The sequence below is a fragment of the Colias croceus genome, chromosome 3, assembly GCF_905220415.1.
Source record: "Colias croceus chromosome 3, ilColCroc2.1".
Taxonomy (NCBI): domain Eukaryota; kingdom Metazoa; phylum Arthropoda; class Insecta; order Lepidoptera; family Pieridae; genus Colias; species Colias croceus.
In genome coordinates, this window is record NC_059539.1 from 4614883 (window position 1) to 4632674 (window position 17792).

At 34.4% G+C, this 17792-nt stretch overlaps 2 protein-coding genes across 2 annotated transcripts in view; one reads left to right on the top strand and one right to left on the bottom strand.

Moving 5' to 3' along the window:
- The window catches only part of LOC123706263 (inactive dipeptidyl peptidase 10), an 88363-nt gene that overhangs the window by 47816 nt on the left and 22755 nt on the right, over positions 1–17792 (top strand). The window lies entirely within an intron of this gene.
- Positions 1530–9144, bottom strand: LOC123706261. The gene is made up of 2 exons (XM_045655444.1): positions 8678–9144; positions 1530–3474 (listed from the first exon to the last, which is right to left on the bottom strand). The coding sequence occupies exons 1-2, from the start codon at positions 8686–8688 to the stop codon at positions 1803–1805; spliced, it is 1683 nt and encodes a 560-aa protein (XP_045511400.1). The 5' UTR covers positions 8689–9144; the 3' UTR covers positions 1530–1802.

Here is a 17792-nt window from a genome sequence, read left to right on the forward strand (position 1 = left end):
TGATTAAAAAAAAGAAACTCTCAAACCTTTTTCGGTCAGATTAAGAGAACCCACCAACATTTTTGTCAGATTAAGAAAATATGCTTTCAGGAGACCGAGATAAACCTCCCCTATGAAAATCTGACGCGCTCGAGTATTTCAAAAGGACTTTTTTTTTCTGCATTTTCAAAAATTCATCGTAACTTATCGTCACGCCGAAATCGTCAGTTTTGTTAAGGGGAGCTTCCTTGGGGCCTACTTAACACCCCTTCCGAAAATCTGACGCGCTCGAGTAAATTTTTTTTTGTGCATTTTTGACGAATTAATATGCCTAGCCCCACCACGCAAACCGGCAGATTAGTATACCGTTGTTATCAGAGGCACTTGGGGCATACGTAGTATGAATATCTGACGCGCTCGAGAATGCCCAAGTAACTATTTTTTTTTACATTTTTGAAAATCCGTACACGCCAAACCCACCGCTAAAATGGTTTTTACCATAGAAGCTTTTCTTTTCGAAATTATTTTCTCTTTCGATTTTGATAAGTCTCGACGGCGCCGTTTAATTACGCCATTTAGCTACCTCGCCTCCCTATCTAAGTGGCTCGACGTAATGTACAGGATTTCCGTTTATCCCACTTTATTGATATAAAATTGTCAATTTGTTAAATATTTAAAGATACATGTTATATCATCAGTTATTTTTCAGTAAAGTTGCGTCAAAGAAAAAACTTCAATCGTTTCAGATAGCTGAGACAATCATACAGATAAACATTTTTTTAAATTATTGAGGATTGGTTGTTATTAACACGAACCGTACTTACAATATATTCACGTGAATAATATATCATTAAATAGAACCTATTTTAACATGTTTACAAACGTACATTTCACTCTGAGACAGAGATTGATTCACTGCGCAATATTTCAGTTATTTTATCACCCATCATTAAATACATTTTTCACAAACTTTATTTCCATTTCTCGTATAGGAACAAGTACGAAAATAAACGTAAGCATTCACTGCACAAAAACTGTTTACTGCGTTGTTCATGCCATAGAACATTTACTTTTGTCATGGTATGTGAACTGTGAAGGGCTTCTAACGCGTTATAGCGATGAAATTGAATACTGCAGGTCTTTTAGGCATAGAATACTATTGCTACACTTTTATGGTCTCTAGTCTCACATTCAAGTTCTCACATTCTGCCTATTGACAGGTGCTTTAACATGAAATTGACCATGAAAAACACTATATTTTATATATTTTCTGTAGCACTCTGTCCAAATTTTAAATAAACGTTGGGCCTTTTTAATCACTGTATAAATTCTCAAGTTTCAGTAAGCATATTGTACTTTCATCTAAATGACTTCTCAGATATCTACCAAACGCTTTACATGTCTTCGAAGACTTTAAAACATATTTTATTTCAAACAACCGAAATATAATGTGTACTACAAATACAAAATTTTCCTTGTTACAGTTTAGTCAACATCGCTGTTACATTAATTATATCGACCGGCCCGCGAAGGCGCAAAAAAAACCGAAATTTACTTTAAATTATTTATTGTAAAAAAAATTACATAATAAATTACTCCTAACTTAACCTACGTCCCTCCCGTTCGATGTTAGAACTAAGAGTGCTCGTCCTCCTTGGCGGGGTAGCTGCAGCGTCGCGGTGGCGATGATTGCCGCAACACTCTCTGGAAGCGCAGGTGTGCGCGATGTCGCAATTCCTAACAGGTGCAGCTTCTTGGGTGGCCCCATGCATCCTCTAATCTTGTATGTAGGTACATAACACCTCCCTCCTGAAGTTCAGCGATTATTGGCGGGCAAGGCTCGTTAATATCGCTGAAATTTCACCCTCCGCCGATTGATGTTCTATTTCTTCTTTTTGATTACCATGAACACTCGTAGTAATAGGCTTTGATGTACGCAGTCTCCGTACGACGTACCATGTCACTAGGGCAACTGCACTCGTTATTAATATAACATATATCGGTATTATGGAAGGCTGCATATAGAGAATCTCGTATCCGTTGTTAGTACTGATAGGCATTTCCATTGATATAGCTCTGTAACTAGCGTGTAATTTATCCAAATTTATCGAATTCAACTTCAGAACTTCTTCATCTGTATTATATTGGCTGGAATCTGGCAGGTTTGCAATTTTCATTATCTGTCCTTTGATATGGTCTTCTCGATTGACTATCTTGAAAGCCTCCGTTTGAAGAATGCAGTTTTTGGGTATTGTGGCTAAGTAGCTTCCTTTAATGACGTCATATTGATCTTGCGAGCATGATAAGTGGATTTTTGATGGCTTGGGGAAACTGATGACGTAGTGGGCGTCGTCTAATTTTTCTAGTGCGGGCGCTCCGAGCTCCACAGGCGTGAAGAGACAAGATGCGACGACTCGTTGCGTGGTAATAAGGTGATACACGCAGTCATTTTTGGATCGATGATGGTTCAGCTTGTCCTCACATAGATACCCTAGGCCAGACTTCGGGCATTCTGCCTCCATGTACATAAAATCCTCGTTGTGAATTGCCACAAAAGGATAGGGTGGAATTAGGACTTTACTATCTTTATTAGGAACTATGGATAATTTAAATAATTCAAAGGTAGCAGGAAGGACAACCGGGAACATAAAAACTATAACTATATTCCTATTACTATAATAATAGCCTAGTTTAACTAAATCAAAATATTCTCTATAATTAACTTGAGGGATTTGCTCTTTGCCATAAAATTTGTGTAATTTATTTAGCATTTCTTTTAGAGAATTTGAATTGAACATAAGATGATGCGTACTTTTCGCACGAATAAAACCTAATAAATTTTCTAATCTATGTAATTCTTCAGATATATCATCTATATTATCTGATAAAATCGCTACACGTTGAATTAAATCTATGTATAGAGTAACGTTTAAATTATTGGCCTTTAAATCATTTATAGCTATTTCAATTTTTTCCTGATTTTTAATTAAGTTGTTTAAAATATCAGATTGTTGTTCTATCCAATCTTTACTGAGGCTTATATGATTATTCATTTCTGTGACCAATTTATTCTCATTATTTTGTAATAATTTAATTGCGGTATCATATTTAATTGCATCTGTATAGTCTAGATTACCAGAAATACTTTTTATAACAGAACCTAAACCATCTATGAGACCTCTCTTTATGCGATTGGGTTCAAAAGTTTCCAACTGATTTGACAATTTAATAATCTTATAATGCAAGTGTTCAATATGTGAATTATAAAGCGAAAATAATTTATCGTGCAAATTAGGCGTTAATGAATTTAATTGATCCTTTACTATGGTTATACTATCACGAATATCCTTTAAATTAATAATTTGCAAAAATGAATGATAATGAGTGACAATTCTAGCAGTTCCAATATTAAATGGTAATATACCAGGTCCGTCATCCAAGCTAGTCAGGGTGGGATCTTCTGCTTGAATCTGGCACAGGATCAGAGGAAGGATTCTGTAACAATTTAGGTACCCTCTTAAGCCTAGATTTAGCAACAGCGCCATATTTCTTCTTAGTATAGATATGAATAGGTAAATCAGCCAGTACAGTATCGTGCGTAAAACGCGGTGCGGTCTTTTGTCGACTAGCCCTAGGATTTCTTACAAAAATTTGTTGATCTGGATAATACTGTATTTCGGGTTCGCGGTTCCTATTAATGTTTTCTGTAATTTGAGTACGGCGTTCCAAAGACGATTCATTAATAATTTTGAATACTTTGTGCATACTATCGCGATGTTCTTGCATATATTGCTGTAAGACATTTTCTGATAGATCGATATCTACAGGATCGCGGGGATCTAAATGACCGGTTATAATGTCAAGAGGCCTGCACTTCGTAAAACTGTGGATCGAACTATTATAGGCAAGAACAGCATACGGCATTAAGTTAATGATTAATTCACCACGTCGTTCAAGTTTTAGTAAACGTATGTGTTCTAATAAAGTTGAGTGAAGCCGTTCTACCATACCATTTTCGTTAGGTGCATGAGCTAATAACTTATGGTGATTTATTCTATGAAGCCTTACAAATTCACTGAATATTTGGTTCGTGAACTCAGGACCTCGATCCGTTACGACAGTCATAGGTAAGCCATGATGTGTACCAAACGTCAAAAGAGCCTGAACTACGCTTATTGCGGTTGCGTCCTTTAAACAATATGCTTGAGCATACTTAGAGAATGCATCTATTATAGTGAGATATTTCTGAGAATCAATACTAAGTAAATCGAGATGTACTATTTCAAAAGGTTTTGTAGGAGGAACTACGATTCGAAATTTTGGATTTACTGGAATTCTATCATATTTCCCTTGACCACATATGCTACACTCATTAATATATTTAGTTACTGCTTCCTTCATTTTAGGCCAAAAGTATTTCCTAGATAAAGATAAATGAGTTTCGTTAATTCCGCGATGGTTAGTTTTGCCTTCATGATAATTTCGTATTATTTCCTGTTGCTTAAAGTAATCTTTGACATTTTGCAATTCTAATTTTGTAAGAACTAAATCCATACATGAACTTTTAAAATTACTCTGTATTATTGGAACTATAGTACACATAGCATCAGGGGGATGAACTAGAATTGCAGTTTTTATCTTAGGATCTACATATTTTTTAATTAGTGAAACTATTTCGCTATCAATATTCGCTTTGTTAACATTAATATCTATCTTAGTATGATTTTCAAAAGGTTTTGAAATTATAGGCTTACTCGGTACTCTATCTATTAAAGTAATAACTATCTGTCTCTTAAATTTATTCAACGGGTGATCTGTTATAGGTATATCTAGAATTGGGTTCTCCGCGTCAGTATGAACTGTGACGGTGTCGGAATTTGCTGTAAGAGTACTTGATTTCGAATGTGCAGTAATCGTACTTGAATTTGAATTAACAGTAATTGTATCTGAACTTCTTCTTATTAACGAAGGTGTTGTTTCTGTTGGATTAACCGCTAAAGAATCTGTTTCCTCATTGTTAATTTGAATACGCGATAAAGCATCGGCGTTACAATTTTGCTTTCCCTGCTTATAAATTACGGTGTAATCGTATTCGCTAAGTTTGAGCCTCCAACGTGTGAGACGGGAATTAGGTTCCTTTAAATTCATGACCCATTGAAGGGGCCTATGATCAGTTATAATTTTAAACTTGCGGCCAAAAAGGTAAGGACGGAAATATTTCGTTGCCCAGACAATTGCTAATAATTCCTTCTCAATCGTACTATAATTAATTTCGCTACTATTAAGTGTACGTGAAGCGTACGCAATTGGTTTATCGGAACCAACGGGGCCTTGCGAGAGTACAGCACCGATGGCTAAATTCGACGCATCAGTCGTAAGAATAAATTCTTTATTGAAATCAGGATACTGGAGAATTGGATCGTTCATTAATAATGTTTTACACCTATCGAAACATTCAATGTAATCTTTAGAAAATGTTATCTTTGAACCCTTTTTTAAGCATTGTGTCATGGGCTTCGTGATTTTAGCGAAATCTGGTATGAATTTCCGATAATAACCTAATAGACCTAGAAATCGTTTAATATCGGTTGGAGTTTTCGGAAGGGGATACTTTTGGATGGCAGATATCTTATCTGGGTTAGGTTTTATCCCATCTTTGCTAATAATGTGACCTAGATACGCGGTTTCGAGTTTAAGAAATTCCGATTTATCCATTTGTATTTTAAAGTTGGATTCACGCAATTTCTGAAACACTTTCCCAAGATTAATGATATGCTCCTGTAAAGAAGTGCTAAATACTATTATATCATCTAGGTAGACTAGGCAAATAGAATTTTGCAATTCTCTCAGTACATTATCCATTACTCTTTGAAAAGTAGACGGACTATTCTTTAGACCCATGGGCATTCTTAAGAATTCAAAATGACCATGTTCTACACTAAAAGCGGTTTTTGGAATGTCAGCTGGGTTCATTTCTACTTGATAAAACCCACTTGCTAAATCTAACGTTGTGAAGTATTGACAGTTACCCAATTTATGTAAGACATCTGTAATATTAGGAATCGGATATTTGTCATCCAAAGTTTTCTCATTTAACTTTCTAAAATCAACAACTAAACGCCATTTAACTTTGCCGGATGCATCTGCCTTTTTAGGTACCACCCAAATAGGAGAGCTCCATGCTGAATCTGATGGTCTAATAATACCCTGTTCTAACATCTTACTTATCTGATTCTGTACTTCCTGTCTATGAATAAATGGATAGCGATAACTTTTCGTATAAACCGGTATTTCATCCTTAGTTCTAATAGAATGCTTAATTTTATTCGTAAATGTTAAGGTTTCTCCTTCTATATAAAATACATCCGCATACTGTGAACATAATGACTCTAAATTTAAACGTTCCTCATTATTTAAGTGATCAGTACGCAAGCGAGATAATACCTGTTTCACACGGTCGGACGAACGTTTGGTGCGCGTGCACTCGTTATTATAAACCTCGGCACATACTGGTCGATCCATTGAAAAAATTACGTCATTACGGGTTGGATTAGAAATTTCCACGATAGCGCGATTGCTTTTCGCCTTCGTTAAACATTCAGAAATATGACAATTACATATAATTTGTTCCGGTATAATAGCGTCTCCATTCTCAACATCTATAGGTAATCTAACTAATTTACTACTTCCTGCGGGTATGACGTCCTCATAAAGATTAGCGTTCCGTGAGTCATATACTAATAACCGATTCGTAGCATTGCAAGTATTTAAAGTTTTAGTTTTATAATTAATTGATGCTTCCCATTTATCTAACAAATCTGAACCTATTAAGCCGTCGAAATAATTGTGAAATTTATAAACGAAAAATGTAATATCGTCAGGGTCATTAAATTCAGGAAAACTAGGTAATGTTATAGAATAATTACTACGAGTTACAGCATGAACATTACTTACTTCAAAGGGGTCATAATTAAGAGTAACGTCAGGAAAATATCTCTGTACTGCATCAGGGCTAAGAAAAGATTGGTTAGCTCCAGTATCAATTAACAATTTAAGTGGAGGATTATGAATTTGAATATAAGGAAGCTGACGTTGCGTGTGTAGATTTAATTCTATTTTGGTTTTTCTAATTTTGGTGGATTCTGAAAATCCTGATCGTGTTCTGAACGTACGTCACACGTTTCATCAGAATTTTCAGGTGCGTCTGTCTGTTCGTAATGTACATAAGGTTCATATTCCGTACAGTAATATTCATTATTATAATAGTTATCCTCATAAGGATATAAATCGGTACAGTAATATTCTTCGTTATCTATATATTCATTATGATTCATCTCCCTAGTCTTAAAGTAATTACTCGGGGGTGGATTACCAAATTTTGACCAATCATGAGCGCGTGCAAAAGGTGTTGGTGGTAAAGTCTTTGTAACGTAATGGCTAACGCCACTCATAGGATGCGGTTTCGGTTGCGCGGGATGTTTAGGCTGTAATCTGAACGTATTGCTCTGCGGGTTATAGTTAGGGGGTGCAGCGCGGAAAATTTGCATAGTACGAGTAGGACGTGCTGGTCCCTGTGGTTGATTAAAATTTCGATTAAAATTTGGTGGCTTAAATTGCGGTCTGAACGAATGTAAAGGCTGTAGTTTAGAAGAGATAGGTTCACTAAAATCATTATGTCTATAAAACGGTTCATTCGAGTACGGCATTCTAAAGGGTACGTGGGGTTTCCTATCAAAAGTTTCATTACGTTGTTGAAGGTATAAAGTGCTTTGTTCTTCATTCACGTATTCTAATGCTTTTTCAATGGTTGCGGGGCGCATGCAACGTATACGTGAGCCTAACGGATCTCGTAGGCCACGTAGGAAAGCCTGTAGTGTTAATTTTTGATACAGGTCCCTTTTTGCCTCACGAGTAGTAACGACTGTTTCATGTAATGCTATATACGTCATTATAGTACTAAAAAGATGTTGACATTTTTCGTAAAACTCTTGAGGAGAGCTACGACCTTGCGTTAATAAGGCTAAATCGTTATAAAGGGCGGTCTCATCTCTATGGTCAGAAAAGTTATTAACTAATACGCTTTTGATACCGTGCCAAGTAGTAGGTATACCGTTTGCATTAATAACTCGGGCTGCAGGCCCAGTGATTTTATTTAAAATACCATTACATAACGCGGCAGTTTTTAAAGTATTTCCGGGATCTTTTTCTATAAATTCCTCAGCCAATTGGTCACTTAAATGTATAAATCTTGTTAAAACGTTAACATTACCATCGAATTCTGGCAAAAGCCTAAGTGCATTAAAAATTTTATCCAAATCTGACATTTTAGATTAATTTCCTATACTTATAATATAAAATATATTAAATTTAATTTAATTTATTAACTTCGTTAAACTAATATAAAAAAAATAATAATCTTTACCTAATTAATATATCTGAATTATGAAATGAATTAATTCGCAAAATTTGAAAATTAATTAATTCGTAATTAATTAATATTTAAACTTATTAATCTTTTATCAACCTAATATCTATATTTGAATTTTACAATTTGATTTTGTAAAATTCGAAAATTAATTCGCGATGAATTAATATTTTAAACCTACGCGCTACAGTTCCTCGGTTCCCGTGAATGGGTAATCTAGGAAAACTTACAAATCTAGGAATGGCAAGTCACTAAGAGAATTAGTGTACTTACAGGATTTTCATTTCGGCCTTTCTTGCAGTATCAATGTTCGGATACCCTTCGCGTTGCGGCGGCCAATAGATGTAGGTTCTTGGTCCCCGTCGTCGTCCCTCCGATGGAATGGCAATTCTCGATGCTTGTAGTTTCGCGTTCCGAGAGACGGCTCTCGAGGATCATCCACAAGACTGCGCCAATTATATCGACCGGCCCGCGAAGGCGCAAAAAAAACCGAAATTTACTTTAAATTATTTATTGTAAAAAAAATTACATAATAAATTACTCCTAACTTAACCTACGTCCCTCCCGTTCGATGTTAGAACTAAGAGTGCTCGTCCTCCTTGGCGGGGTAGCTGCAGCGTCGCGGTGGCGATGATTGCCGCAACACTCTCTGGAAGCGCAGGTGTGCGCGATGTCGCAATTCCTAACAGGTGCAGCTTCTTGGGTGGCCCCATGCATCCTCTAATCTTGTATGTAGGTACATAACACATTATCTACTGTTTACTGTATAAATAAATATATTTTGTAAATATTAAGGAAGCATATATAAATCCAGATGGTTTGTAGCAACATTCGATAGACTCAGGGGAGCTCCGGTTCGAATACGACGAAACATCAACCACGAATTGCCCATATATTCCCTGTCTGACCATCGATGCGTTATTTACCCTTTTACTAAACGAGCATGAAAATTGAAAAACATTAAACTTATAGATATCTACTATAAATCTACTAGAGTACAATATACACTTCATTCATTTAATTAATTACGTAAAATAATAATAAGTTATTGTACATATATTCAGGAACACAATTTTTCTATTACCTATATAATAATTATATTCATATACACAAATTGATCAAGAGTGATCTAATTTTAAGCTAGCAAAGCCAAGCTGCAGTTAAATCTTTTTCATTAAATATTCATCAAGTACAGTAGATACAGTATTTGATGGAATTGGTTAGTAATATGAATCTCCAAACGATTCGCAAATCGCAGAGAACGTGAGTTATACGTAAGTCGATTGACAATTTGTTACTACTAAATAGGCAATCGTTTCCACCCATATACGTTTCCAATATTTGCCAACACGCAAACACACTCAATTCTAACGTATATTCGTTACATATCTACTATTATCTAACATGTTTTACCATTGAGAAGTGATCAATCTATATCGTATAAAAAGGTTGCAGTACAGAATTATCAATTAAGGAATAACATTTCTGGGTCCAAGTTTCCTCAAACTACTCGATTCGCCAAATTGCCCCAGCAATCAATTCAATTTCATAGCGAAAATCGAATCTGAAATATCATGCTTCAGCGGCAGTTTGAATTGGAGGCTATGAGGTTGTATTTTAACAAATAATTTCATTGGAGAGCTCGCCAAGATGTATTACCTAATCCGTTTTCGATCCCAATACCATTGTTTTGGTTGGAAATCAATGACCTGTGACGGGCCGGATTTATTACAGCTTTTCCAATCAAATCGGATAGCCCAAGACAATATCTGTATATCCTGTATCGAGTTTGCGGCAGTGAAGCTGATTTTTTCACCAACTTCCGAAAAAAAGAGGAGGTGTTCAACTATACATAATATGTATTTTTATTTTTTTATGTTATAGTATGCTCAAATTTTTTATCTGTTTGAAGATATTAGAATAAAAAGAATAAAGAAAACTGAATACGTTATTATAAGTATTTTAGAATTTATCATTCCATATTTTATAGCTATCTTATGAAATTTCTCAGTAAAGAGATAGGGACATTTATTTACCTGGAACATTCCAAAGATTGATGTTGTATTAAGACGAGCAGCAGATATCCGCAACTAATTGCATCGGATATTAGACAATATCCAGCATATTGCTATGTCTTATCAGCAATTCAGTCATATCGATATCTTATACTTAATCGCTTTGAAACGTTGTATTATGATTAATATTTTATTGTGTAGAGTTTATGTTTTAAAAAGGAAAATAATAGTGAAAGTTTGGTCATTGGGGGGATTCGAACCTGCGTCTTTCGTTGCCTTGAATTACGAGGCCGTTTACCTATATAGATTCTTCATATACGATTTTGCATCAACATATAAAAGTTTATTTCAGAAATAACTATCTTTATGTCTATAATTTATGACTCGATATCTACCGCACACAGTATTGGCGTTTAATAAAAGGTGTCATGTGCAGGTTTTCGAACGAAGTTGCGATAATGTGATATTCAATTTTGGATTACACCTGACTGCGGACTGCAACAATAATTCAGGCTTCAATTCGTTTACACAGCATTTAATTGCAACCTTGTTCACTTTTGTCTAAAACTTGACTGTAAAATCTGTTGCTTGAAAACATACCTTTACATAACATCAATCTTAAAAACCTACCTCGCAGTTAAAATATCAAACTCAGGTTATAACCACCGTATAACAATGTTATGGCGTATGTTTTCGTACTTAAACCCTTTCCAATATTATCCTAACAGTATTCAATTTGTTGATTTTCTTCGATAAACGGTCCGATTCATCAATACTTAAGAAAATCGAGTATCGTCTTTGACCTCAAATGTTTTCCTAAGATAAATGAATTCGACCAAAAACACTTAAGGTATTTATTTGTGGCTTCCTGCTTCCCGTGACTAGTCAACTGTAGGATGGGGAAGGATCAAGAGTCTTGGTTTGATGAGATATAACAAATACATTAGGTATAGTTAAGATTACATTAGAATCGGGATTTCAAGATAATTCAAGTATGGTAGGGTAAAAGCGGGATAGATGCCGCACTGGGATAGATGCCTCATTTTCAAAAAACCTAACTTCCCAAAGTCGTGACTATGAATTAATAATTTAAATAGGAGCTCCTATCATCCCGCACTTCGGGTACGCATGAGCTGTTGTTTGGTGAAGACGTGTTTCGCTAGTGCGTGTTATTATATCCGCGGCGAACTTCACGAATACGTCAAATTTTGAAAGGTTAATATTTGCCATTGCATAACTTTATAAGTATTAATAAATTTCACTATATTTCCTATTATGTCTATACACTGGTTCAATAAGTACATATTTAAGTATGAATAATCGCTCTTTTGTTTTTATTTAATAAAAAAAAATACGGGGGCAACTATCCTTATCAAAAAGTATAGTTGCCCCGTTTTTTCAAGGGATAGTTGCCCTTAGGGGCCCCTAAGGGCATCTATCCCTCAATACATATATACATGTAATTATCGACAAACACACATGCAGTTTATATTTTTACCTGATTGCGTCAGAGGTTTTCGCTATGTTAACCGATTTTACTTGTTAAATTTTTATGTATACTTACTTATTAATGATTTGACCATAGACTGATTGTAACAGAACCACACCACGAAAATACAAAAGAAAAGAAAGAGTACGAGCGCAAGTATATTTTTGGACAATAGAACAACTAGAGTTAGTTAAGTTAACATGACATTTGCTGGTTTATCATACAAATTTTATTATATTTCGCGTTTATAGAGTATGTAAGGCATCTATCCCACTCTGCAGGCATCTATCCTCCTTAGTATTTTCATGGTGGGGCAACTATCCATATAGGTAGGCATCTATCCTCCAAAAAGGTGTTCTACAAAAATGTTTATTACACATTATCTATAAATGATTGGATAAAAATATATATAGTAATTCAAAACAGATAACTAACCTAGCTATATTCATAAAAAGTGTTCGTATAAGTTTCATATATTTAAAATTATGAGGCTATTTCAAAAAGTGGGGCATCTATCCCGGTTTTACCCTATAGGTAGTAAGGTTTAATAAAATACGTAACTAGATTTAAAATTAGATTTATAAGCATGCAATTGAAAATAATTATTACACATTGTGGTGCGATATTTTCATCTGTGAAAAATACTAAAAGATTCATTTAAAATAAACATATAGGAATAGGCATAGAAATTTAACCACATGTAAAAATTAATAAATGATTTTTTCAGGTACGCAGTGAATTATAGATCTACATAATATTATACTTACGTAAGTATATGTTGGTACTTACTTCAAAAATAATAAAACATTTTTTGTAAGCAATTTAACCTAAAACTTAAGTAATGAATTGATATCAGACATATATTAAATCTTCGTCAGTACAAAGCAAGTGCATCATTACAAATACGTCACTGTAAAGATTGATCATTTATTTACATTTATAAAAGGCCAAAGTTCAGACCGCATATTCATTTTGATGGCAAATGACAAACAATACCAACATCAATCTGTATCAATTAGTTGTGGTTACCGAATATAGTTTCATCAGAATCAGATATTATATTTATTAAATTTAAATGATGTCCTGATATATAAAGTTCAAAGTATGACGTATATATCTATTGGATTGGGTGTATTGTAAAACTATCTGTAGTTAAGTAATTACTTACATACTTTCATGGAGATAATTAAAATATATACAAAACTAGCGGTTCGCCCCGGCATCGCCCGTTGTACATATTTACGTTTTCTCTACATAAGAACCATCCTCGTACTTCAAGGAATATAATAAAAAAAGAATTATTGAAATCGGTCCACCCGTTCACGTGTGATGCCGTGACCAAGGAAAACGGGTTTCATGTCTAGATTCGCGGCAACGCAACGTGTCAAGCCGATATGTTTAATGTTTATATATAATATAGATAGATAAATATTTCAGGACATTTTTCACACACGGCTCGATCTGATCCCATACTAAGCTTTCGCTTGTGTTATGGAAACCAAATGGCTGATAAACATATATAATTTAAATAAATAATTATATAGCCGCGTGGTTTCACCGGCATTGCTCCGCTCCTCTTGGTCTTAGGGTGATGATATATAGCCTTTCTCGATAAAGGGGCTATGTAACACCGAAATAATTTTTCAAATCGGACCAGTAGTTCCTGAGATTAGCGCGTTCAAACAAACTCTTCAGGTTTATAATATTAATATAGATTAACACCCAGACACAGGGCAAACATCGATGTTCATCACACAAATATTTGCCCTGGGTGGGAATCGAACCCACGACCTCTGGCTTGGAAGACAGGGTCGATACCAACTAAGCCAACTGGTCTATCTAGTCAGGATAGTCAGCATATTTACAATGTACATACCATAAAACAATGTTGCATGTAAATGTATGATAATCATAGTTATCTAGTCCACGTGCTAAAAAAACGCATCAAAATTCATGGATTTACCCGAGTCATAAATAAAACAGAGGACATTGAAAACCCTAAAAATTGTTGAACCGTTTCGTTTCATTTAAATACCGAAACTTTATTTCACGGTCCAGTGGACTTTTTGTAGCCAAATTCGAATCTTCCCTCAGCTAATATATATAAGATGCATTCTATTTTTGGTAGCCCACCTATTAAGACCATATTAGGTTTAATTATAGCAATAAATATTTTGTAATTACCTCCTTAGGGTATCCTCCTCCTTATTTTTACGCTCTAGTTTTACACGTTAACAGCCTTATTTCTGTATTTTACATTTTACCTATTTTTACATTATTTATTTGATATAATTAAAAATAAGTAGGTAGGAACCTGAATAAAACACGTAATTATAAACTTAATTATTAAATAAGAAATGAACTGCTAGTGTTATTCAGTTAAAAAATTCATTCAAGCGAGCAAAATAAAATGACGGTACTATTTTAGTATTTAAAAAAAGGAAAAAGTATTTTTCATTCCATGAGCAGGCATTGTGGTGGAGCCATTGTGAAAAATAAAAAATGTATTTATGCAGAGTGATCGTAAACGAATAACTTCAATGTGTAGAAACTTTCTATACTAACTACGAGTAACAATGAGAAATAATGTTTGGACGAATTTGTACTTGCACTGTTAAAAGTTGAGTAACTAAAATTGTTTTAAACTTTGAGGTTTCAGCAAATTTATTTATGTAGGCTTTTAACTTATATAAGCTTGAGCGCAGTTGATTTAGTATTAAATGTTTGAAATAGTTTGCTATGGCAATTTTTTTACAGAACAAAAGTAACACACTAAATAAATTTGAAAATTCCACTAATTACAACGGCAACGCTATCCCGAATTTTTAGTAATTAAATATGAATATTTTTGTAATTGAAAAGTCCTAAGTATATCTAAACTTTGTATTTTAAAACAACTATGTATTGTATGATAGTTGTCTATGTAACAACTTACACAATACAACTAGTACACGTAAAGTCGATAAGATTCAAAAATTTTATTGGTAAATTTCACTTCTATGGAAGAACAAAAATCTGCACCAAAATTGACTCCAACCAAAACGGCTGGTGTCCTGTTTGATACAATTTCCTTTCATACCAATTGCAGTGTTTGCGCCGTAAATTTTTTATGACGCGAAACGGAGAGTCCCCGGTGCAGGCAATAAATTGGAATCGGCTCTGTTTGTTCGAGCCGGCTTGGGACTCGGTCATTATGTACACCCGTCACAAGCCAAGAACTTATTTTTACATTTCACCTCGCTCCAAAATAATTCCTCGTACTAGTTTCGTGGGAAATTTACTCACCTGCAATGGCAATAGTTTTACCTGCAACATTTTTCATTTGCGTAGCTCAGCACACGAGGCGTGAATTCTTTATGCAATGCCACAAGAATTGAATTTCTTGAATAACCTTCCAACTCTGATTATAAATATTTCTTCTTGCTAATGGATTAAAATGTTCGCCGACTACAACTCTTTTAACAATCACAATAGCGCAACTTCTCCAAGCTAAGATACGGAGCTCGAAAGAATCAATTACACCTCTCGGATTCTACACTTTAATTATCTTCCATTTCTCTCAGCGAGACTCCGACGATGTTATTAAAAAGAGGAAATAAAATCGTGCATAAGCGACAATAGTTTACGCAAATAAATTTCATCATTAATTAAGCGCTAAATCTACTTTTCTTAGTTCCACTTAATCGCTTTGATTGTCTTTGTTTAAATGGAAGTTACAGTAAGAAAAAGTAAACAGGGTCCATATTGATCTATAAAATACAGTTAAGTTTCTACTGTATGATCTTAATCAAATATAGGAATATATATTAAAAGGGAAAAATGGAAATATTATTATAATGCAAAATATTTTCATCCACAATTCAATTTGCTGCATCTAATCTGTTATCTAATTTAGTAGTCGTTGGACATGGAATATTACAATTTTACATTCTCAGAGTCTTTGGAGAGATTAGTATCAGCACAATATCGACTATGAAAATGGGTGAATATGATAGGAACTCCAATTTAATTAGCCACACAAGGAGCGGGGTAAGTAACATCGACGAGGCGGGGATTAAGGCTATGAACTAATCTCCACAAGCGAGCCACATAGCTTGTTTATCATATATCGCCTTTGTGGGTTGCGGATGGCATGTGGCGTGTGCCGTGACGTGGCGTGTGACGGTGGCATCTGGCACAGGCTAGCCCGTCAACCTGACACTAACTAAGCGTTTGCGTACGACTGACGTGCTACTTGTGCGGAACGACGCGACGCGACGTATTAGGATAAATCGAACTGCATGCAATTCTGACGTAGTGGTTTTATTTGGGTTTATATGGGGCGGTTCAAAAAATACCCATGGTCAATTTTCTGTTTTATAAAACTCTTAGTTTGTTGCATAGCGTGCAACAAGAAAACGCTCGTAAAAATAAAAACATACAAAACAGGTTATTATTATTACAATAATCGCAAATCCATTTGTGACCTGAAATATACAATACAAATATCAATTTCAATAACTTTATCGTTGACAGCCTTAAACCGGTCTGTGAGTTTTAATTAAACACTTTTTTTACAAAGTACCAGGCCTAGTTTTTAAACGAAATGTGTTGTGCCAACTTTGACCAGTAATAATCGAGCGATTTATAAAGTTACGTGAGATTTACGATTATTTTTCAAGTTTTACCATATTTTCGTTAAGGGTGCGCTGAAAATTATGGTTATTTATACTAAGACATATTTTGCAAGAGTAATTTTTTGAACACTTGAAATCAGAAAAATGTAGCGATTGCGTATGAATTTTCTCACTTTTTTACTAGGTAAGTATATTCTTACATCCAGTTTTAAATATCAGTACGCATTTGTATATTTGAGGATTGTTTAGATTATCAGCTTAAATGCATGAAATACACAATGTTCTTGGCTCCGTGGCAGTAAATTAGGCCAAGACAAAGAGTATAATGAAAACAATTCAAATCCGCCCAAGTACATAATTTACATAGACGAAACTCCCTCATATGGAAGGAATGGCGGCCGATAGTAGCAATAATATTAAGAATTCTGAGCTCATATTCATTCCATGTTTTTCATCTACAATCTTGTACCAGATCTTCCTTCTAGTTCCTTAGTGAAACTGCAAAAACAAACGCTGTTTTGAAGCATTTATAATATTAATATTCATTATGTAGAAATAGTACTTGGTTCTTGTTAACTTATTGCCAAAACTAATTTTAATACCGAATAGATAGAAGAGATTTTTAATTTAAAAATTGGGTAATATCGTTAACTCTAACATAAACTTGTTTCATAAGCGGCGGGAAAGCTGCGGTAGGTATACGCGAACTTTTGTATCCGATACCGCTCTATTAATTAGCTCTTAGTAAAAAGTTTAGTCGATTTAAAACTTATAACAATAGGTTGTCATATAATAAAATATTTTTTGTTAAAGTTGGTTTTACAACGATAAAATGATTTATTTTAATGATGAAAATGATTGATATAATTCTTAATTAAGTAATTTTACAATATTATATAGACGTTTTAATAAGATTTATAAATTACTAGCTGTTCCCCGCGGTTTCAATCGCATTGCTCCGCTCCTGTTGGTCTTAGCGTAATGATGAGCATATAGCCTTCCTCAATAAATGGGCTATCTAACACCGAAAGTATTTTTCAAATCGGACCAGTAGTTCCTGAGATTAGCGCGTTCAAACAAACAAACAAACAATCGAACAAACAAACTCTTCAGCTTTATAATATTTTCGCGATGTTTGCGAGTTTATAAACGTTAATATGATAAAACATCGCTTTTTTAATATTTTCTAGTTAATTGAAAGGTCATTCAGACATAATGTCGAAAACAAGCATCCAATAAAATATAGTTGTTCAAAATCTTACATCATG